At 34.3% G+C, this 22,654-nt stretch overlaps 5 protein-coding genes and 1 non-coding gene across 7 annotated transcripts; 2 read left to right on the top strand and 4 right to left on the bottom strand.

Annotated features, from left to right (window-relative positions):
- Positions 1-1,234: 1,234 nt before the first annotated feature.
- Positions 1,235-3,527, bottom strand: LOC106787011. Its single transcript, XM_014748985.1, has 5 exons — positions 3,366-3,527; positions 2,263-2,481; positions 1,849-2,116; positions 1,446-1,580; positions 1,235-1,356 (listed from the first exon to the last, which is right to left on the bottom strand). The coding sequence occupies exons 1-5, from the start codon at positions 3,436-3,438 to the stop codon at positions 1,341-1,343; spliced, it is 711 nt and encodes a 236-aa protein (XP_014604471.1). The 5' UTR covers positions 3,439-3,527; the 3' UTR covers positions 1,235-1,340.
- A 1,793-nt stretch (positions 3,528-5,320) lies between these two features.
- On the bottom strand, positions 5,321-7,171 carry LOC106786947 (peritrophin-1-like). Its single transcript, XM_014748857.1, has 4 exons — positions 7,165-7,171; positions 6,725-6,946; positions 5,451-5,868; positions 5,321-5,348 (listed from the first exon to the last, which is right to left on the bottom strand). Exons 1-4 carry the CDS (start codon positions 7,169-7,171, stop codon positions 5,321-5,323), a joined length of 675 nt encoding a protein of 224 aa, XP_014604343.1.
- Positions 6,287-6,378, top strand: Trnai-uau. Its single transcript is given in 2 exon segments — positions 6,287-6,324; positions 6,343-6,378. It is a non-coding gene; the product is annotated as a tRNA-Ile (tRNA).
- A 1,517-nt stretch (positions 7,172-8,688) lies between the features above and the next one.
- LOC106787012 (peritrophin-1-like) lies at positions 8,689-11,227 on the bottom strand. The gene is made up of 5 exons (XM_014748986.1): positions 11,043-11,227; positions 9,927-10,121; positions 9,369-9,553; positions 8,985-9,217; positions 8,689-8,891 (listed from the first exon to the last, which is right to left on the bottom strand). The coding sequence occupies exons 1-5, from the start codon at positions 11,089-11,091 to the stop codon at positions 8,855-8,857; spliced, it is 699 nt and encodes a 232-aa protein (XP_014604472.1). The 5' UTR covers positions 11,092-11,227; the 3' UTR covers positions 8,689-8,854.
- A 1,319-nt stretch (positions 11,228-12,546) lies between these two features.
- Positions 12,547-15,287, bottom strand: LOC106787010 (probable chitinase 3). Its single transcript, XM_014748984.1, has 4 exons — positions 15,158-15,287; positions 13,749-14,075; positions 12,843-13,239; positions 12,547-12,732 (listed from the first exon to the last, which is right to left on the bottom strand). The coding sequence occupies exons 1-4, from the start codon at positions 15,195-15,197 to the stop codon at positions 12,615-12,617; spliced, it is 882 nt and encodes a 293-aa protein (XP_014604470.1). The 5' UTR covers positions 15,198-15,287; the 3' UTR covers positions 12,547-12,614.
- Positions 15,288-16,789: 1,502 nt separating this feature from the next.
- LOC106786977 lies at positions 16,790-22,465 on the top strand. 2 transcript variants are annotated; one of them, XM_014748920.1, is made up of 3 exons: positions 16,790-17,303; positions 17,383-17,679; positions 18,271-22,465. In XM_014748920.1, exons 2-3 carry the CDS (start codon positions 17,527-17,529, stop codon positions 21,769-21,771), a joined length of 3,654 nt encoding a protein of 1,217 aa, XP_014604406.1. In that variant the 5' UTR covers positions 16,790-17,303; positions 17,383-17,526; the 3' UTR covers positions 21,772-22,465. The 2 variants fall into 2 exon arrangements, with proteins under 2 accessions (XP_014604406.1, XP_014604407.1); XM_014748921.1 differs by having other exon boundaries at positions 17,387-17,679.
- Positions 22,466-22,654: the final 189 nt, after the last annotated feature.

Here is a 22,654-nt window from a genome sequence, read left to right on the forward strand (position 1 = left end):
AGGCAGATTGAAAATTAATAATTATAAAATATTCCTAACTTGTAATTTCCGTATATGCATATATTGAAATTATACTAAAGTGTATTAGTTTTCAATCAAATCATTGATGTAACTTGAATTTTTTTCAGATGCACTCCTCGTTTTCATTTTCTTATTCAGTTTTCAAACTTTTCTCTTCAATTTCAATAGTAATTAATTTTAAGGATTTTTCGAATTAAATTCTTAGGTTGGGGCCTAAGAGTGGGGCTCATTAAAAAACGTTTTCGGTGTTATCATTTTCTTTGGTTTCAATTTAATTCGGATGTGGACATCTTCAGGATGCACATTCCTCGTGGGTCTTCAGAAGCGGTTACCTCCTCGTGGTTAGACCCGGGCAATGGATATTACTTTCCGTGTAATGTTTATCATATTTTGATATGCTATACATTACATTACAAGTAAAATCTAGCCAAAGACCGCTTACCATAAACATTATAATTGTAATTAGTTTCTTTTAACTTCCTAATTAATACCATATTCTTTTACCCCTTTCCTTGGTTCCTTCTATCCATTTCATCCATAGAAACTAATTACTTTATAATGTTTTTTAATAACTTTTATATTTTTATAGGTACCACATGAAACAATCTCAGAAATGATTTAAATTTATTTTCATTTTAATTTTTGTTTTAGAATAGAATTAACTTAATAATGGATGTGTACAAGGAATGGTTTTAAGATGACTTTTATATATTTACTTGTAAATATTTAATATAATTATCATCTTTTCAATATAATTATGTTCGTATTTTTTGATTGGATAATTTTATTTAATTATATTTGATTATTTTTCAATTATATTCTTGTACGTGCAGCATACTGTAAGAAGTTTTATATATTTATAATTCGATTTCTAGAAATATTGCAATTTTATTATAATTATCCATTGATACGAACTTTTCGAGGCAATCCGATATTATTATTATTATTATTATAATTAATACTATATTGTTTCATTAATATTTTTTACAAGTAAAGACATCGTCATAAATAATCGTAACTTTTTGTTCAGTTTCGCAGTAATCATGTCACGTTATAATAACGCATAATACATTTTATTTCCATTTTCATTCGATCGAATAAATAAAATTGTACAATTTATTTTTTAACGAATACTTGATAGTGTATTTTTCAAATGCAAGACAATGATGCAAGATTCTTCTCTAGGAAAGTGGATTTTCTTCTTATTTTCTTGTTCTTTTTCATTAGATGTAATTATTATTGCAAGACTTGGTGGTTATCATTCTTCGTGGTTGTCACATTTAAATTCCATTACGCCTGTACATAGTGCACTCACCAATTTATAGGCTATTAGCACTGAAAATTGAAAATAATTTTGGAGTAATTTTTGGTTCTTTTTCAGTAGAATATTTAAGCTTACGCAATAAGTTGGTAGTTGTACGTACCAGTGTGGTAGTTCATCAGGATCGAGGCAACTCAAACTCACAGAGTCAAATAATTTTCCATCGCCGCAAGTCAAAAGACGTGGATGACCTTCGACGCAAGTTATCAATCTGCCGCAGTCACCGGGTACTGGGAATCTACCATGAAATTTTATACGTAAAAAGAAAGTGAATGGACGTGACGAAATAATACGCATAACGTTTTTACGATAGTTGCGTAAGAAGCCTTTTAATTTAAGAATCGAAAGTTTGAATTTTCAATTCCTAAAAAATAAGATTGAAAATAAAAAAGTAGTATAAAAAACGTGATTCTGTTCATATGAGTCCTATATGAGATTATTACAAACTTCGACAAAATGATGAAATTATTAAGAAATAATAAAATAAGTGAATATAGAGATAGTACCTTGGAAATGGCCAAAATTTAGCTGCCGCACTACGTGCTGGTACTTTGTGGGGACACTTGAAACCAACAATAGCTTCCGGATTGCAATAAGGTAAAAGTTGATCGGGCCAGACACATGTGTGCGTTTTCGGGTCGAATGCTAATCCAGCATCACAATGTTCTTCAAGGGGTTGTCCATGTACGCATTTAATATAAGAAGTGCTACAGGTGTCGCTATCTGGGTAGAGTCCGAATTGATATTCGCAACCGGGTGAACTCAGAGGTGTCACTGCAATTAAAGGATTATTTGTGATTATTTTTTCATATTAATGCGATTATTATTGGGTTGGACAATAATTAATGTCACAATTGTTAATATAAAAAATACTCTTTGTAATTTATTTGATTAATATATTAATTCTCATTTATACTTACGATCATGTTTGCGGTGTCCACAATTAACAGCCCAATAATAATTGCAGTGATTATATACAGATCCATGTCCGTCAAAAAGGAGACCATTTTCACAATGTTCCAGCGTTAACGTGCCATTGGTACACAAAAAGAAACTGTTGCAATCCTCCGGATGAGCATACGCGTGAACACCATAAGGATCAGGACATGGTGGAGCACCGAAAAGCGCTGTAGCTTTAACTACAAAATTTTAACGAGTTAATGTCATTTTATAGTTGCAATGAAAAATAGAATATATCAAATAAATTTATTCATAGCTTCTATAAATATCACCTAGGTAAATCATTTTAGTTTTATTGCATGTGTAACATATGTATCTCAAGGATAAAATAGATTGTAATATGTATACTTTCTCATCTTACGATCGAATGTTCTCGTAGATTAAATATACGAATATTATTATTACTATTATTAATATAGGAACTTGGAAAAATGATTAACACAAATTGTTACAAAATTATTGAATAATTGAATTATTTTAATTAGAGAAATAATTGATCAATATATAAAGAGAATCGGTGTTTTTGATAGTTAAGTAACACTAGTACTTTTTATTGAAAAATTTAAGGTATTTTTGATAGCTAAAAGCAAATCATTATGTTTTTATTAAAAATTTATCCAAATGAATAAAAAAATTAAAAAATTTGTAAATAACATGATTTAATATATTAACATTGCGCAAATTTCAACGACAAAATGTATCCGATTAAAAATGATAATGATAGAAAAAAAAAAAAGAAACTATATCAAAGCACAAGATTGCTATTATGTCATAGTATATGCATCGAGAAGTAGCGCGCCATATGGTAAGAAGAAAAAAGAAATAAGGAAACGACCGATCGAGGACGATTCATCGAGGATTCGAAAAGGAAAGATTATTTTAGCCCGAAGCGTCTAGATGCGCGTGTGCATCATTGATGCGTCAATGCACTCCCGTTTCTTCTTTGATGATATCAACAATCTCGAATTCAAACTTTCTTCAATGCAAAACAGTGTTGAAACGAGTATATATAACCAACAAGAAAAATAAGAAATAAATTCTTTTTTAAGAGGAAAAAACTCACCGGATAATGATAATGATGACGATGATAATATAGCCAAGAAGGCCAATAGGATGAAACTTTTGAAACGACTCATACTCCGAATCTTGTACGATTTAGGTATGATCCAGTTGTACTATGACTATCAAAGCTTGCTCGACGATTGGCGCTCACTTATTGGCCTCGACAGCTTCTCCCTTCACTTGAATCGTGAAAACCATGTTTCACGACCCCACCTTTACTTTACTACCTGTCTTTTACCGATTTCTTAAGCGTTCGTTCGTACGCTTTCGGCGTTCTACCGAACGGTGCCGAAGAAAGGATCAAGCGTTGACGGCAAAGTAAAGTAAGCTATGTGAACACTCTACGAATACGGAATGGGTTCGTACAGAGTTAGTTGCTCTTGCTCTTGTGTATGCAACATTCATATTCAAGATTTATAGAGTAGCTTTTGGTTAAGTTAGGGAACAGAAGGAATGCTGTGTTGTTACTTTTACAATATGGTTGTGATCGGTATTACAAAATATTCAAATAATATTCTAAATAATAATATCCTATTCAATGAATAATTATAAATCGTCAAAGAATTATTCGTTTTATTTGAATATTCGAAAGACCCGTTATAATTATTCATCGACTTGGTAAACATTCTGAACGTCGAAGTATGACTCATTGCCATTTTTGGTATCGTCGATGCATCGAAAATCGTAAATTTTTTTAGTATTATTATTATTATTATCTGTCTACCGATTCTGCATACGAATGATGAAGATACGTTAGCATAATCCCCGCAATACTCGTATAACGTAACTAACGACTTGGTGGTAATCACGCATGCGGACCCGGTATATCCGCGTACATGCTGTCTTGTACCACGTTCATAGGTTCTGTCTTTTTCTCTTCTCCCCCAGACCTTTAACGGTCTTACATAAGACTCCATGGTGGTTCGAAGACCGCCGAGCGAAATCTCGTCGATGTGAATGGTGAAAGCCAAAGACAACTTGCTCGATTTCGTTGGGTTACATTGTTCTTGCTCTGTTGCAATTCGAAGATTTTTCTTCAAACTTGTCATATTTTTACGATCTAATCCTTATATCCAATTGATCAATGGTTCATTGAAATTATTATTACTTATCAATTAAAATATCATTTGCTTTTAATATTTATTTCAAATAATATGAAAAATGTGTTCATTAATAAATAAATCAATCAAATAATCATTTATAACCATTCTCATTAAATATATAAAAATGTTTACTTGAAATAAATAAAAAGACAAGTAATAATATCATCAACTCGTTAAAAATGAATCATTTGAAAATAAGCAGACATCGAACTAAAAGAGCAATCATACTTTCACTCTTTTTCTAACCGCTTGAATGTCTAAAGAAATGTTAATAATTTGCCGGTAAAATATCGAAGGTGGTGTGCGCATCGCTTATTATTACGTAAAGAGAAAGGTTGCAATTCTATGGAATGAAAGAGAAGAGAAGAGAAGAGAAAAGAAAAGAAGAGAAGAAAAGAGATGAGAAATTAGCCAAGCGCATGGAACATTTTTCTATCGTTGATCTATGTAATTTTCTAAAAGACGTTCATTACCTATGTGCATCCTAGACGAGTCATTTGTTTGCTATTCCATTTGACATTCGGCAAGAGTTAATCTCCATGATGATTGAAGATACGTAATGTTTCTATCGAACGAGATACGCATATTAAATAATAAAAAGTATAATGATTTATACTAGATATGAAAGATCTAATCAAATGAGAAAGGTCAACGTTTATTTTTTGTCTTTCCTTTCAAGGTAAATGAAAATCATCTAATGTAAGATATCACAGAGAGCCCCATTCATATTACACATTAAAGTATTTATTATAATTATTATTTAATATTATAATCTACACACAAGTAAAAAGTTAAGTGCTATACACGTGGTATCGTGATTAATAAATTGGCACCTTTACTTCTGCTGCCTGACTTAGTTTTTGCGCTTGAAATAATCCTCGCTGTAAAAAAAAAAAAACAAGAACATTATCGTGTGAATTCTTTTTTTATTTTACTATTATATGTGTTATCTATATAAAAATGAATATAAAAATTGTAATTACCATCCAGGGACGTTTTCAGGGTCAGTACACCTAAAAGTTTCCTCGTTGTAAACGGTGCCACTGTCGCATTGTCCTTTTTGTGGTACAACCCCATTTTTACATATATAAAATTTGGCACAGTCTTCTGGATGAGGATAAGTTGGATGTGGTAAAACCCGGCCTGAAGGACCAGCCACGTCACCATCAGGACAAACAAATCCGTCGTCAAGGACATCACGTTTAACATTCTCGCATAATCTACTTGCATCCGCCGGCCAAACGCAACTCGACATTTTCGCTTCGTAAATTAGACCAGGTGGACATGGCATTGTTTGTGGTATACCATCGATGCAATTAACGAACCTGTCGCACGCTGTTGGATCCTCGTGTTTGAAATATCCGTTTGCTCTTGGACATCCTTTACTTGGTTGCGGTTCCTCTGTTCGAATGTACACGTGTACAGATAAACATATATATATGTTTCAATATTTGTTAATTTGTAAAATACTTGTAATCATTTATTTTCATTGCAATTGACTTTTATTTCAGATTTAGTATCCTATATATTTTTGTGGATTTTATTATTAATATTATTATTTAATAAATCAACTAATTATTATATAATTATTATATTTTATACTAATTTTATATACTAAAATTATTATATAATTATTATATAATTAGTCGATAATAATTATTTTTGATAATGTAAGTAATTGCGATATGAATTGTTTTAATTTTATTTGATTTTTGTTTAAGTCAAAAGTGAATATGTTAATAAAGCATCATTTTATATTTGTAGTATTTCAAAGTATCATTTTTATTTTAGTAGTCTATATTTTTGGATCTGGACAACTGCTCCAGTGGCGCAATTGGTTAGCGCACGGTACTTATAAGACAGTGTTTGTGAGCAATGCCGGGGTTGTGAGTTCGAGCCTCACCTGGAGCAAAATATGTTTATTGACAACCGCTTTGGTTGTATTTTTTTTTTTTTTTTGTTAATTCTCATTTTACTCTAATACATAATCGTGTGTTTGCTAAAAAATAATTTAACTTATTTTTTAAGTAATAACATTTAATAAAATGTATCTATTACTTTTTTATTTGCTTTTCATATATTTTCTATATTTTATTTCTCGTTAATTGAATTCAACTTCAATATGGGTATTGAAGCATAATTTAATATTTAATTTTCATTATATAAACTATTCAAAGATATAAATTATCCGAATGAACTTTGAATAAAAAGAAGAAGAAGATAGAAAAGAAATAAAAAAAAGGGTGAATAAACTTACGCAAAAGAGTTCTGTCGCCGCAAGGAACGTTAGCCGGTATGTCGCAAAGTTCCTTTTTTGGATTATCGTCCCTGAATACAAGGCCATCTTTGCAAAGCTTTTCCTCCGGTTTCCCATCTACGCAAGCATAATAAAGATCGCACTGTTCCAAATCAGGAAAGAAACCCTTTGGTTCGGGACAACGGAATTGTGCATCAATCGTGGCCAATGTTAATAAAAAAACTATTAAAACAAATGACGAGCGATTAAGGATTAGTTTATACGACATGATCATCCTCACTCAATTTGATCTCGCGTTCACTCTCTTCCTCTTAATCGTATAAAACACTAAAGTTTTCACTGCAAATTACGGAGCAACGTGTGGATCTAGTCTGACTGCAGATCGAAAACAACTGATCCTGATTGGCACGGGCCACCATTCTCCACCATTGCTTTCTTACCTTGCATTTCACGATCCTCCCCACCCTCTTTCGCCGAAACTTTTCTGTCTCTCTTTCTTTCTTTCTTCCTTCATCTTATTCGCATAGTTCCCTTTCGCATATACACGCACGTGCACATACTACCCTTTCTCCCTGCTAACAAGAATTACTAATACAACATATTACTGATCGAACCGTTAAACGTTATGATATCTCTACCATTTTCTTTTCCTCATCATATTTTTTTTTTATTATTTCTCTAACTTTTTTCAAATCATTTTTCTATCTATATTCTTTTTTGCAGTCCTCTTTTCTTCCGGGTTGTTGTTAATACGCGTGATTACTCGCTCGGTGTCTAGGATTTTCTGACATTTTCTATCTATCGTATTTTTGTTTTCTTTAAACTGTTTAACATTCTTCTTATATCGTCTTTACACAATCTCTTTGACATTTCTTAAAGGTTTTTTTTAAATTGTTTTACACTTAAGAATTCGCATTCTTGAGGATCTTTCAACCGTAAACCGGTCGGATAAATCTAGTCGTTTGAATTAGATGGTGGGATTCACTTTTAACTGCAGAACAGATGCGATCTCTCAGGTATAAAACCGCAAACACTTTTAGGAGGAATGAAATATTTTACACGAGTTTGTCCCATCGAACTTTATAATAGGGGAAAAACATAACGTCTGGCTCTGATCGAGAGAAAGTGCACCAATGTATCCATATGGTATGGACATATGTGCGTTTGCATAAGAGAAATCGTTAATTCCAAAAATTCTTACTATCCTATTGTTGTCGACTAAGTCATGGAAATTTATATTCCTTTTTATATTGTTCATTTGTATCAAAATTGAGTGACAATAATTGATATGTATAATAAATCATTCATGAGAAATGATACGTTTGCATAAATTTAATCAGCATAAGAGAAAGATTTGTTATTTTAATCTGAATATTATTGTCAAAATCTACAAATTGAAGCGAATTTTTTGTACAGATTTGACATTAATGATCAGCTACATTTGCATTTTTATCAGCGAAATCGTTATCGAAGAGAACTAATTAAAACAGTTTGTAGTTCGTTTGATTGACTACAAAAAGTGTGATAAAAAGAAATGAATGGTAATCATCTATAGATTTAAGATGGAAATATCTGATACGACGAAAGAAGAAGAAAGCGTCGAACTCGGTGGGCCGAGTTATGGAAAAATAGAAAATAACCAAAGAAGAGAAAGTTTTCGACGTCGAGTTGACTGACTGCATCGTAGAAAACGAGTATTCAAGGCCTTTCGAATTCGTTCGAAATCGAGATTTCAATAGCGAGTTAACTGTCGCGAATCACGTACTTACATATACTTATCTAGACAAAGTTGTAGCTAATCAGGTATCTAACTTTCTAAAGATTACACGAGATAATGTATGTTAATAGATGAAGAATGTAGGAACAGCATTTATTAAAACGTTGAAAAGTCATCGGGTCATGTAATCTGAGATTACGAAAGTCATATTAAGTAAGAAAGAAAATTCAATAAACATTTTTCTTCCTTTTTTTTTCTCTTTCTATGGTAAAAATTAATATTTATTTGGAAACAAATAAAACGCTTAGATTATCTCACGTGTTATAATTATTATTACAAACTAATTCGCAATTAAAAATTAAAAAGACAGTACGGGCGTCCCGATGCGGGACATACGAATTTCAAATAATCCCTCATGGCTTTTTGTCGTCATCCTTGTACCAGTCCTCACTGTAAAATCAAGATTAAATCCAATCAAAATCAAATGAAAATAGAACAAATACAAACGTAGAAGATAATTCAAAAATGATGCTTTGAACGTACCATCCAGGAACGTTTTCAGGTGCATCACACCTTTGCTGTTCTTCGTTATAAACAGTTCCATCGCTGCAACCTTGTTCACGCGGTGTTACACCATTCAGGCATACGTAAAACTTTTGACAATCGTCAGGGTGTGCAAATTTCGGATGATCGATTGCCATACCTCTGCTGTCCAACTGATTCTCTTTCGGACACTCGAAACCGTCTTTCAATTTTTTATCCACAACTCCGCATCCCTAGGAAAAAAAAAAACAACACCAAATTAACGACGCGAGTTTATATGGATATTTTTTCCCTATAATCATGAATATATATATTTTCTACACAAAAATCGATCCCCATCTGAATTATTACTTTATTAGAAAAATATAGACAAGTTTGTCTTACCTCACGGCCAGCACTGTCAGGCCAAACACAGGTTCCACTGTACTCGTCGAAATGTAAACCAGTTGTGCAAGTGATCTCAATGGCTTCCCCATCGATGCAATTGAAAAATACATTGCATACTGAAGAATCTGGATGCGCGAAGAAACCATTTCTTCTGGGACATTTTTTAGTTGGCTGTGGTGGTTCTGTCGACAAATATTTCATCAAAAAATGATCTAACGTAAGAATTCATTGCTTAGCTTATTAGCAGCTGACACTGTATCCTGTATGTCAAGGACATTGTGCCACGGAAGCCAAAGACACGTTTAACTCCTTTCCACTAGCGAAAGTTCGAGTTTCGTGCGGCTTTGCATAAGATTTCTCAATGTCGGTTTAGTGAAGTGAAATTCCTTTTCATTATATTTTTTTCAATCGTTTTTATATTTTCTTTTTTTCTTATTTTTATTGCGCGAAGGCTATTGGATTTTGGTGGACACTTTTTATAAAAATGTACTTTTTAGTTGTTATAATTATTATTATTATTTTGTAATTAGTGCAATAAAGTAAAGTAGAACTTACGCAACTCAAGACGATCACCGCAATCTACGTTGAAAACATGATCGCACTTGTTGACTTTGCGGTTTAAGGGATCGAAAACGAGCCCATCGGGACATAATTTTTCTGTTGCAATCCCATCGACGCAGTCGTAGTATTTGTCACATTGCTTCAAGTCCTCGTATTGGCCATCTTTGTTTGGACAATTGTACGCACCATCTGGAAATTGATTAAATCATTTTTAGAATACTTGATACAATATTTAACATTAAAATATGTAGATGAGATCAATTTACTATTACTTAAATAGTAATACTACTGTGGTAATCGAATATAAAATGTCCAATTTCATGAAATTCATTTTTCTCGGGAAAAAGGTAAATGAATTTGAAACGTGTAACATTAAGGATTATTCTCGAAGAGTGTTTGCGAAAGCGAGAGTAAGTTTCGTTGAGACTGGTATCAAAAGTGGTTTGGTGAACAGTTACATTCAATCTCGACGAGGTTGACGAACCCGTTCGTTCCTATCTCCTTGGCAATACGCATTCTCCCGGTAGGGATACCGATAATATTTATTATATTTTTGTTTTATTATGTAATTATAAGGTGTACTCTCGCTTATAAGGACGATAACCATGGCATATACTTATGCAATCTTTGAACCGAGAAATATCTGACATTTACACTTTAGAAAGTTTAGTTTAGACTGTCTCCAGTACTTCCACGCATTAAACTATACGCCTTTTCCCGATACGCCTCTATATTCCATATCAATTTCTCATTTTTTTTCCTTTTTCTAAATCCTAATAATAGCGGTACAGAGAAACAATACACGCTCATGTTGCATTAGATTAATTCAACATTTCAGTAATCTAGTAACATGTTTTTGAATTTGAACATTTGACAATGAAATGTTCACACTTTGTCACTGCCAAGTGAAATTCTATCTAGCAATGAAATAAATGTAGATAAAAAGATCAATGATAGGAACTATTGAATAAAAGTATAAGTTGTTAATATAATTCTATAGTTGATTTATTGTTGAATAATCAAATGCAAGTTAGCCATATGTTTAATTTGATTAAATCGTGCTAATATTGAAAAAAGGTGAAATTTAGTATAAATGATGGAAATACTTACGAGTAACAGCAACAACAGCCAGGATCGTCACAAGAAATTCTCGAATCATATTTTCTTGTTCGTTATTTTTGTAAGATTCGTGTGTGCGAACAAAAATGTGCTTTTAAATAAGAATGAAATATAATTGTTGAAAGAAAAATTGATCAGCGAGAAGTATTTTGATACGGTCTTTAGAATGGCGTCTCTCTTTCGCGATGTACTGCAGCTCTTCGGTTACACGACGAGGGGGTATACCCTGTCAATCCCCACTATCAACACCTTCGTTTCTTCCCCACTTTCGTTTCATTTTCTTTCGCTGGATAACCGTCGAGAATTAAGATTAATCGGATATCGCATGCTTTTACCATTCCCTTCCCTTTTCTTCTTCTTTCCACGCACGCGCGACTTTACTCTCACTTGGTCGTTTCCTTACAGTCGAAACCCTCTCCCAAAATCATCAATTCTCTAGTACCGAAATCAAATAGAATATAATATTTTTTGGAAATAAATTATACGACAAATTATACGCTGGCTTGAACAATTATTAACACATATTAAAAATCGATCATTGAATTTGTTAAATAATACCCTTTTATATAAGTTGAAACGATACGTTATCATATCCGTGTCATTTGATTTTGCAAATTTTTATCCGAGAAAACGTAAAGAACGTTTCTTTTGCTCTGATATTTAAGTAACTTTCACTGCTTATTGGAATTTTTACACGCGACCGCAATTAGTTATCTACGGAAGTCCAAAATTGTTTTTTTTCTATTCGATAGTACGTTTCATCGTAAAACATATAATAAGATAAAAATCGCGTAAACGAGTTTACATTTACTTATTATAACAAATAATACAAAATAATTGTATCGATAAAATTCATGTTGGTTTATTTTTTTATTCATGGAAATGACGATTTGAAGAATTTCTAATCTCTCGGATCTGTCATAACGCGAAGGTTTGTGCTTTTACTACGTTGTTCTACCCGATAATTTCGACATAGTCGGATAGATGTAAGTACTTTCACCGGAGTTCATTCCCACTACCTAATTATTTACCTTTGCTCGAGTAGAATTCTTCAAACGTAACATTGTTCCCCTTTATACACTTTTAACGTCTTCTACAACATTTATTATTTCTACGTAAATGTATTTAATTGAAGTATCAGATAAAAAGATAGTTGCGAAAATCATTTGCATAGTTTATTGCTTTATAATTATAATATTCAACTATTTATATCCATTATATTATCCATAGATTTCCTTGAACGATTGCTATGATTCCTCTTGTATCGTTTATCAAGATTAATTAGACTAGATTAATGTAATATTATGTAAATTGATCTACATAATTCGCACATCGTTATGAAAGTGTGTGTTCCGTTTAGTTATCGCGTTTTATTTTATTCTAAATTATATTTTTTATCGTGACTTTAATTGTTATTGGAAATAAAAAATAAATGATGATAATTTAGTATAAAAGTGTATATCACAATAAATTACTAGGAAAAAAGTATTTGATTTATTGTAGATGACAATTTTCAATTTGTAAAAGATCTTAAGAATCTATAAAAGCTTTTTCTTTTTTCTTTTAAGCTGGTCGAGCTCCTTTTCTTCTACTTGGTCCACCAGTTGCTTTTGGTTTTGGTGGCGGATTTTCTAATGCATCTAATTGTTCATCGGTTAATTGATCCTTGTACCAGTCCTTACTGAAATTCCAACAAAATATTATTCATATCATATATAACATTTGTAGATAATAATTGGTCAACGATATTTTAACAATAAAATTCATTTAAAATTGATATAAATTCATTACCATTCGGGAATTTTTCTAGCCCAATCGCATTTTCCAGTTCGTTCGTCAAATGCTTGACCAAGTTTACATCCGCTTCTCCTTGGTATTTCACCATTAACGCATACATAAAAATATTGACAATCTTCGGTGTCAGGGTATCTCGGATGAGTTGCTGCAACCGAATCGTCAACTTTCGGACATGTGAAATTAAATAATTCCCTAGATCCGCAGCCCTTCTTTTGTGCTTCGTCAGGCCAATTACATATTCCAGTTTTCTCGGAAAATACTAATCCGTCGGGACACGTAATCATGTTGAATTTCCCTTCGACGCAGTAATAGAAAGTGTCGCAGATTCTCGAATCCTCGTGTGCGAAATATCCGTGCATGCGTGGACAGTGCGGCGATGCTTGAGGTTTTTCTATAATGCAATCAAAAAAATACGATCGTTAAAAATGAACGTTCATTTCAAATTCGTGCTTTTCGTTGCAAGTTGACAATTTTTCTTTTCTTTTATTTTATTTTTTGTGCAAAATTATCTAAAACGATAATTTGATACGAGACGCGTTCAAATATTTTACATTGAAACATTCGGTCGAGCGTTAAGAATTTACTTCGACTCTTTCTCTTTTTTTATTTTCCTTTTTTATTCGTACAGTCTTTGGAAACGAGTTTGGTGTCGACCTTTCTCCGTGTCGTTTGATTCCCTTGTCACGTTCTTCGAACTTAACCTTGAGTATAAGAAAAGAGAAAATAGAATCATCGTCGTTGCCGTTGAGTGCCATTGCATCCCCTTACATTTCTTCTTGTCAACGATTACAATCAATCCCAACTAACTGAATTGCACGTATTCCAACAAATAATCCCGAAGTAACAATAAATCAAATCCTTTTTACAAGAATATAATTCGATGAAAATAATTATACGTACGTAATGCTGGTCTCTTGGAACAATCAATTCCAAAAGGTAAATCACATTTTTCGTGTAGCGGACTAAAGTCGTTGAATACGAGACCATCGGGACAAAGTTTCTCCGTAAATTTGCCATCTCTGCAATCATAGTACTTGTCGCATTGTTCAGCGTCGGAAAAGAAACCGTTTGGCTCAGGACATTGATCCGAAACTTCGTCCTCGTCCTCGTCCTCGTATTTTTCTTGCTCCTCCTTACCAAGTTGTTCCTTTCTTTGAGTTGGCAACGATGCTTTACGACGACTTTGCTCGGCAGCCTCCTGTTTTCTTGTTAAGGCATTTACAGTGCCTGTAAAGAAAGATTATCATTCAACTTGGAGAGAGTTTAAGAGTTTACATTATCCATAATTAGATGTCAAATTATTATAGTGTTTTAATCGTCGTCGTCGTCGTCTATAGACAGAGATAGATAATTATGTTTATCGACAAGCCTATTATACGATCTCACGAAGCTGCTGTTTAATTTATGTAAATTAATGCCGAAGAATTCTTGTACTTTTATCCAAGAGAAAGTATCGATCATTGTTAAAACACCAAGGACGATTACACTGGAAATAATAAATGCAATTATACGCGGATATAAGAATGAGTAAATGAGAAGAAAAATCAGTTTGAGTGGCAGGAGGGTCAACTGGTTCAACCATTTTCAAGGTGATACAACGTCTGCGTCCCTGAAACCAATGCCGCTCGACCTCGCCAGTATGGATGGAAGAAAGTGAGAAAGTTATCTACTTTCCTAAATATGTCATATTTTAATGTCAATGATCTTTTAATCAATTCTACGATGCATCTGTTTTTTTATTTGTCGTTAATTAATTAGATTCCCAAGTGATAATATAAAACATTTGATTGTTGTTCGACAGGACAACTAGATTAGTATCGCTACTTCGAAATCTATTTCTATTCAATCAGATCGTTCGTGCATGCACATATCACGGGGCTAAGGGAAAGCACACTTTCTATCGGATCGAAACAAAAGGTTCCTTGATTAGAACGCCTAACGTCTAGTAGAATGAATTAGAATGTAAAAGGAGATAACGTGAACCATTTAGATGCTAAGGATGGAATAGAAACGCATATGGCACATTACGGTCATTTACAATAGGGTTTCTCAATCTTCGATTCGTACGCTGATTATTTAGCTATATGTTCATGTTTAAATTAAGATTCTTTTCAAATAATTTAATGTGACTCGAGTCTCAACAAGTTTTCTAAAATTATATTTTATATGTTGTACAATTACTGCATAATAATAAAGTTGGGAGCATCTGATTTATAAAGAAATCTTGTTAAAAGACTGTACTTGGAAAGAATCAGAAAATCAAACTACGAAAATCGTGAACACGAAATTGTGAAATTCCCAGAACTTACTTAAGCAAACGAGTAGGCACAGCAAGCACGCCTTCTTCATCTTACTGGAAGGAATGGCGTCAAATGTTTGATTATATTGGACCGTTTTGTCGATTCGCGAATTCAGTTACGGTCCTTTAAACGCGGTGAAATTGATGACTAGAGACTACTGGGCCGGATCGAAGCGAAACAGGGTCTTTATATGTATCCCCCACTTTGCCGGACTATGTGAGGTTACAACACTGCAGGATCGCGTACACGGTCTAAGGAGAACCGTTACTCTTCTGCATGCTACCATCTCGCTCGTTTGATTTATTTATAAAAGGTGCATGCATCTTTTGAGTCATTACGAGAATAAAACCAATTAGTTTCCTTTTTACTTTTTTCCTAAGAGAAGCTTCTATCAAGATTGTGCTAATTTGACAAAAATTCCTAGAGGATTATTGCTTTAAACGTGTCCATGTTTTTGTAGAAAGGATTACATTGTCCTGGTAAATGTAATATCAGTGAATGTTTCGAATTCATGCTAATCCGCGAAGAAAATCAATTGGCTTTCATGGATTCATTATTATAATTATTCGTTTTATTATTAAGAAAAGTATTTAAGATTTTGCACAAATTCCATGTTGTAAAATATTTGTTGACCGGTTCGAAATAAAAATAAAGAAATGACGATAGCACGTTAGGGAACGTTAAGAATCCACCTTGAAATTCCAATATCCGAAAATGTCAGAAGGTTCACCAGTTGTCCTGAAAGGACGACGTCCCGGACACGATTCCGCGATCTTTTACAATTTTCTTCATTCGTATTCTATAGAATTGTTTGATTATAAATTTCCTAATTTGTAAAAAATTCACATAAATATGAAATTCCAATATTAAAAATAAAACAATATTTGTTTCGATTAAATATAGTTCTAATAATATCCTGTAGCAGTGTTCGCCAACTCACGAGAGCCATTAAATTTTTAATATTGCGTGTGAATTAAACAATCAATCAACAAATCAAGAGAATACATTGAAAAATTCGCGGTATAAGAGCCATTTATCTAAACAAATAAATAATAATTATACTGTGTCAGATTCTTAAAAATTGTATGTAAGAATAACAATAATTAGGTCATTGTACTCATTGCAAAGAAAGGTATTGATTCTTACAAGGAAAGTTGAGAAAAAATGCATCTCTACGATGATTAAAAATATATATTAATGTTATCAATCAAGATAAATATCAACGTTATATACTCCATTCATCGTAGATGAAAATTCAGATATCATTTACATATTATATACCTACAAATGGAATTGCATTGCGTATGTACAAATGTAGATGGTATTCGTAGAAAGAGGGCGACACGTTGGATGACATTACTGCCACGGTGGCAGATCATCAAAGCTTGACCGAATAAAAAATTAAATCCTAAGTTGGACTAAAAAAAATTCACGCAATAACTTTGTTTATTTAAATTTGATTGGTAATAAAAGTAGCGAAATAATACAAGAAAAGAAAAACATGATTTCTGATCAAATGAAAATGAGAAATACGTATTTCTATAATAAAAAATTAGATGGCGGGACGAGCTATAGTTAGAAACTTATCATAGGAGCAAGCAAAGAAATAGGAAAAAGAGGCCGCTGTCATGAAAAGACTAGAAGAAGCTTAGCGGGTGACGCCAGTCAGTTAGACGAAATGGAGAGTTCTGGTAGCGCCATTACAGCAGTGTTGTACAATTAATTCGTGCTAAAAGCGATAGACGCGACGCTTTTTCCCGCTTCTTACCGACGCTCGGCGTCATTTCATCGGTTCGTGGCTAGAACCGAGAAAGATAATTCGAGTTTAATATTGAACTATTATTCAAGAATACGTGGACGTAATAAAAAGGTGGAACGGAAGAGGAAGAAGAAGAAGAAGAGAAGGTGGAGGAGGAGGAGAAGAAGAAAAAAAGAAAGAAGGAGTAAAAAAGAAGAAAAATTAAAAGAGGGAGAATAAGGATTACATTGAAAGGTGGGATATCGGTGTATCTCGGTTACGTAGTGTATGTGTGTGCGTGTGTGTGATTAGTATTGTAGTAGTGTGGAAGGTGGCGGTGACCGGTGACGAACTATCACCGAGGGCACGTTTTACAAGCTTTTCGCTGATATAACTCGGCAACGTTGGATATATTGTGTAAGTAATTTACTATATTTTCTAAAATCGAACTATAAGAGTATACGCAAAGTAACTAGCAATCGACGAATATACATAGACAGCAGCAGCAGCAACAGCAACGTGCGAGGGAGGACGCGCCACGAAGCGCCAATAACTGAACTAGGCTACAACACACCTACCGAGACTTTGAACGAAAAAGATCAAAACAAAATATAATTAAATATCAAAGGATAATATAATAATGGAGAATAGACCAACGCCGTTACGTTCGAGACGGGTATGCAGATTCTGCCTAACCGAGACCGAACCTTTAAGCTTCATTTTCGACAGGGATCACAAAAAACCTTTCCATGTACCGCTCACCTTGCAGATCATGTCCTGCGTTGCCATCGAGGTAATTATTTTATTTTTACATATGATAAGTCGTCTTTTTTTTAAATATTATTATACTCTTCATTTGCGATACATGCTCTTTTACTTTCTACTTTTTCCCCACCATCTCTTTTTTTTATTTTTTTGTTTTACTCTACATGCATCATTTGATTGTTTTTTCTCCCCGCAATTGTTTTTTTTTTTTCTTTTAATTGTTTCCACCTAATTTTGTTTCTTTTCAAATTTTTTTTATCGCATATTTCTTTTTTACGAGAATCTCTTAGCATATAAATTTCCGTCTTCCGTTACTGAGAAGTGAATTTTATTCATGAGTGGCGTACCATCGCGAGTAATGACGGAGTAAACATGATTACCGATAGAGTTATCGTAGATGGCATGCTTATTGCTTATGATAATGCAGTGTTTCTTTTATTAGTTTTCGTGGTGGTAACTAGATGCCATTAAACGTCACGCAATTGAAATTTCGTTCGATATGTATGTGGCGGGTAATCATGACTGTGTTCAAAATACCGCACTGTTAAAAAGTGCAACAAAAGTTGTTGCATAAATCGAAATATTGCTTATCATGATTGGAAAAATTGATTTCTTGCAGGTTTATGCTGCAGATGGAATGCCGCAGATGATATGCAACCTGTGCAGATGGAATTTAGATCGTTCGTACAAGTTTAAATCTCAATGTAAAAAAGCGGACGAAGCTTTAAGGGCATACCCTTTGTCGGGTGTCTTACCACGACCATTCCCACCAATATCCAATGAACCACCAGAAAGTGGAACGAAGAGAGTATGCGATCAGAGAACGCAAAATGAGAATACAAAGAAGCCACGCGTTGACAACGGTGACAGAGAAAGACGAGAGAACAGAGAACGTGACCGAGATAGGGAGAGAGAAAGAGGGGAAAGGGGGGAAAGAGAGAGAGAAAGGGAAAGGGAAAGGGACAGAGACAGGGAGCGCGAAAGGCAATCGGACAAACGGGAAAAGAGTGATACTCGTCATGATTTTTACGAAGAGGATCAAGATGCTGGCAGCGAGGACGAACAAGAGACGAATGATTCGAAAGAGGAACGTCCTAAATTAGAACCCGGTGAGATTAGGGTTCATGCTTGCGATCAATGCGAACGTACATTTCCGTTACGACAATCGCTTGTTGTACACATTCACCGTGCCCATCGCGATCGTAATTACAAGTGTACCGAATGCGATCGTATGTTTTTCTCTAAATACGATTTGGGCAAGCACATGGCTACGCATTCCGAGGAGAAACCATTCTCTTGTCAAGTATGCAACAAACAATTTTCACGAATGAGTTTGCTACAACGGCACGAAAAATCGCATCGCGACGAGTTGCGTTTCGCGTGCACGCACTGCGACGTAGAATTCTTTACGAGCGAGGAATTGCAAAAGCACGAGGATGCCGTACATAAGAAAGAGAAACCCTACCAATGTAATATCTGTAACAAACGATTCTCTTACAAGCAGGGATTGGAGCGCCACGAGATGATGCACAGCGAGGATAAGACGTTCGTTTGCGAGTACTGCAAAGAAGCTTTCCGCACTAGTACGAAATTGGCGCGCCATTTGACGACTCATGCAGGACACAGGCCGTATCTTTGCAAACTCTGTCCACGTTCTTTCCTTTTGTCCCATCATCTTACCAGACACATGCGCTCACATTCCGTGGAAAAACGTCACGTTTGCGAGGATTGCGGTAAAGCATTTAAACGCAAGGAAAGTTTGGAGGTACATCTTTTGACGCACACCAAACGCACGGGTATGGGATTGACTTGTGACGTTTGTAAGCAATCCTGTCGTAATCGGGCGGATTATGTCACCCATATAAAACAGCATATCGAGGCTGGAGAAAAAATGGGACCGGATGGTCTGGAACCGGATAATAAGGTTAAAATGGATTCGGAAGAAGAGCAGGAGGAAGAAGAACAATATTCTGATGGGGATGACGATTACGAGCCACCAGCTTATGTCATTAAGAAACTTCCGAAAGGTAAGCCTACCGAGAGCGAAGAAGAAGCTGAGAGAGCTGACAAAGAGGATCGTAAAGAGCAAGTCGTTTATGTAAGAGGAAAAGATGGTAATATGGTGAAAAAGACGATAAAAACGTTGATGCCTGTTCAACGCAGAGAAATTCAGGAAACAAAATCTAGCAATACTCCGTCGACTGTAAAGACATCGTCGTCGTCGTCGTCGTCGTCTCAATCAAAAGACGAGACGCAAAAGACTCGAGTCGACGATACGGAAGCACAAGTACAAAAGATCGTGGCTTCTGTCTTTAAAGAACATAAAATCCCTCTAAAGCATCAAAATGTTCAGGAAATTGCTAAAGACGGCACTCCTTCTTCCAGTGGTCAAACTATTAAATCTCAATCATTGTCGCAGAATTCACAAGGACAAGTAGTTTGTAAGGATGAAAAAGTAGATCTGTCGTCGATCGGTGGGTCTTCGAAATCGATTAACACGGTGAAAGTTATCAAGAGAATCGTTATGAGAAAGTCTAATACTGGTACGGATACGTCGTCGTCGTCGGTTACAACAGTAGCACCTAAAGAAGAAGTTCCGAACCTCTTAGCTCAAACGTTACCTGCTGGTGGTGGACACAAGGTTACGAAACGAGTGATAGTTCGTAGAATTATTCGTCAAGGGGATACCACGAGAGAAGTTATCATGAATCCAGATGGTACGATAATCGATCCAGCCGAGTTAGCTAAACTTCCTACTGGTAATGTTGTCAAAAGAGTGATCGTTAAGAAGCCATTGGATAAAACTTCAGGATTGGTACAGGCTGTACTTCAATCTTCTGCAGATACTCGACCAACGACTACATTGAAAACTAATGAATCCTTATCACTGGAATCGCCTAAGTTTGAGCTGAAAACATCTCAATTTTCCAACATGTCAACGTCCACACCGAAGACAACGACAGAACAGAAAATGAGTGAATTGACGAAAGGCGATCAAGAGACTAAAGAAAAGTTGGAACAATTGGAGAAACGAGTAGAACAGCAACGATTGAAGATCGAGGAACTTCAAGCACGAAAGCAACAAGAATATGAACCGATAGATGAGATGTTGCCGGAACGACACGATGAGTCGGAAGACGAACAACAATTACCATTGAAGAGGGTATTCGTTAAAAGGAAACAAAGTATTTATGATGAGGAACAAGAATATAATGATGACAAACCAATCATATTTGGTGTATTACCCGAAAAAGAGAATCAACAGGAACAACAGCAGCAGCAGGAGCAACCCGAAGTTAAGGAAGATAATCAAGAAAATGTCCAAAAGTTAGAGGTCACGACAATAACCACGACAGCAGATGGCATACAAATTGAAGTCCCTTCCCTATCTACAACAGTTACTGCTTTAACACCAATAACACCGACTACAACGGCATTGGTCCTTGCCGCTCCTGTTAGTGTATCAAGGAAAGAAAACAGACAAGGCATTGTGTCAAGCTCTAAAGTATATGGAAACAAAAAGATTATAGTCTTAAAATCCGAAGATACTACCGACGTGGATGAAATGAATCGTGAACTTAGCAGCATCCTTGATTCGGCTGATACGGTAGCCAAAATTCAAGAAACAGTATTAACTAATCTCACACAGATTTCTTCATCGGTTGGTGAAAATTCGCAAAAGATTTATACGGAAAAATTGAAACAACCGCATATTGTTGCATCTACGTCAATAGACGTTGACGAGAAACCCTCGGTGGTGGTAGAAGAAACAGTTAACGAAAAGGAACAGGAAAACAACTTGAAGATTCAAGGAGTTGTTTCTATGGATGTTTTAGATACCCAAGTGATAGAATTCAAAACGGATTTAGAACAAACCAATGAACAAATCATTGAACAAGATGAAAATCAAGAATCTAACTTAGCCTTGGATACCCAAGATCTTTCAGAGTCTACGGATATTTTTGAACCGTCGGACAACGTCTTAGACGTTCAGAAAAATGACAATACGTTAGAGGATTCGGTTATTGAGTTACATCACGAGAATGATACTATTAATTTGAACGATACCAATGATAGTCAAGACAGTCTTGAAGATAAGCTTTCACAAATGGAAGGTTAAATTTTAGTAAAGGTGTTCGTCCAACGACCCTGATTCTTCTATTTTAAGTGCATCTTAAAGAAGTTTTAGATGTACGTTTTAGTTACGAGTCGAGAATTATTCATTTGAAAATTAAGTATCTTGATATATTATCTCATACACAAACACATACACATACAGTCTATTCATACGTTTCATTCATTCTTTAGAGCTATAATCTTGCAATGGAAACAATCTATTTACATTGATGCACCGATCAAATGATTATGTTTTAATTTTTTTCACACACTATGCATGGTTCATTTTTCTTCCTATTTTTATGAAAGAAAATATCTCCCAGAAATATTCTACCTATCCGCCCCCTCCCCTTCCCTCCTCTAATCCAAAAAAATAAGAAAAATTAAAATTACAAGTTTCAAGTAGTAAGACGTGCATATTAGCAATTTGTTAAATATAATTTACAGCTGTGTTGCTAAATACAAGATTACAATGGATTAGTTTTGTGGTTATTTACGATTAAAAGATAATCGTAATAAGACGAAATGATAATATTGACATTTTAACAAGCAGTCACGATTATTCAAAAAAATTATGAAATCTAAGGTGGTGCATATACATATTAAGAATTGTTTTAAGAATATTTGTAATTATCTATCCAGATGAAAACAAAATTTATGGCATACGTACTAGTAAAATATGTTGTACATGCTAAACATCTTTTGTCTTATTATTTTCTTTTCTTTTTTCTTATTTCCTACCCTGGAAATGAAATAAATGAAACAAATAATAATCGATTGTACAGTTTTATATACAAAATATAGATAGATATATTTTATTATTTTCTATGGCAGAGGGTAGCTTGCGTTATTACATGTACATTTTATTGTCGTAATCGTATTAACAA

Source organism: Polistes canadensis, unplaced genomic scaffold, assembly GCF_001313835.1.
Source record: "Polistes canadensis isolate GaletaPanama2010 unplaced genomic scaffold, ASM131383v1 scaffold_89, whole genome shotgun sequence".
NCBI lineage: Eukaryota > Metazoa > Arthropoda > Insecta > Hymenoptera > Vespidae > Polistes > Polistes canadensis.

Excerpts from the sequence above, each read along its gene's own strand:
- LOC106787011 (XM_014748985.1), bottom strand. The coding sequence starts at position 3,438 with ATGAGTCGTTTCAAAAGTTTCATCCTATTGGCCTTCTTGGCTATATTA. Across the intron at positions 2,117-2,262 it reads TGGACACCGCAAACATGATC|TGACACCTCTGAGTTCACCC; the intron begins GTAAGTATAAAT and ends CTTTAATTGCAG. Across the intron at positions 1,581-1,848 it reads AAATTTTGGCCATTTCCAAG|ATTCCCAGTACCCGGTGACT; the intron begins GTACTATCTCTA and ends ATTTCATGGTAG.
- LOC106786947 (XM_014748857.1), bottom strand. Across the intron at positions 5,869-6,724 it reads CGGCGACAGAACTCTTTTGC|AGGAACCGCAACCAAGTAAA; the intron begins GTAAGTTTATTC and ends ACATTCGAACAG. Across the intron at positions 5,349-5,450 it reads CCTGAAAACGTCCCTGGATG|CGAGGATTATTTCAAGCGCA; the intron begins GTAATTACAATT and ends TTTTTTTTACAG.
- LOC106787012 (XM_014748986.1), bottom strand. The coding sequence starts at position 11,091 with ATGATTCGAGAATTTCTTGTGACGATCCTGGCTGTTGTTGCTGTTACT. Across the intron at positions 9,554-9,926 it reads CGGTGATCGTCTTGAGTTGC|AACCACCACAGCCAACTAAA; the intron begins GTAAGTTCTACT and ends ATTTGTCGACAG. Across the intron at positions 8,892-8,984 it reads CCTGAAAACGTTCCTGGATG|TGAGGACTGGTACAAGGATG; the intron begins GTACGTTCAAAG and ends TTGATTTTACAG.
- LOC106787010 (XM_014748984.1), bottom strand. The coding sequence starts at position 15,197 with ATGAAGAAGGCGTGCTTGCTGTGCCTACTCGTTTGCTTAA. Across the intron at positions 14,076-15,157 it reads GTGCCTACTCGTTTGCTTAA|GCACTGTAAATGCCTTAACA; the intron begins GTAAGTTCTGGG and ends CTTTCTTTACAG. Across the intron at positions 13,240-13,748 it reads TTCCAAGAGACCAGCATTAC|AAAAACCTCAAGCATCGCCG; the intron begins GTACGTATAATT and ends ATTGCATTATAG.
- LOC106786977 (XM_014748920.1), top strand. The coding sequence starts at position 17,527 with ATGGAGAATAGACCAACGCCGTTACGTTCGAGACGGGTATGCAGATTC. Across the intron at positions 17,680-18,270 it reads TGTCCTGCGTTGCCATCGAG|GTTTATGCTGCAGATGGAAT; the intron begins GTAATTATTTTA and ends GATTTCTTGCAG.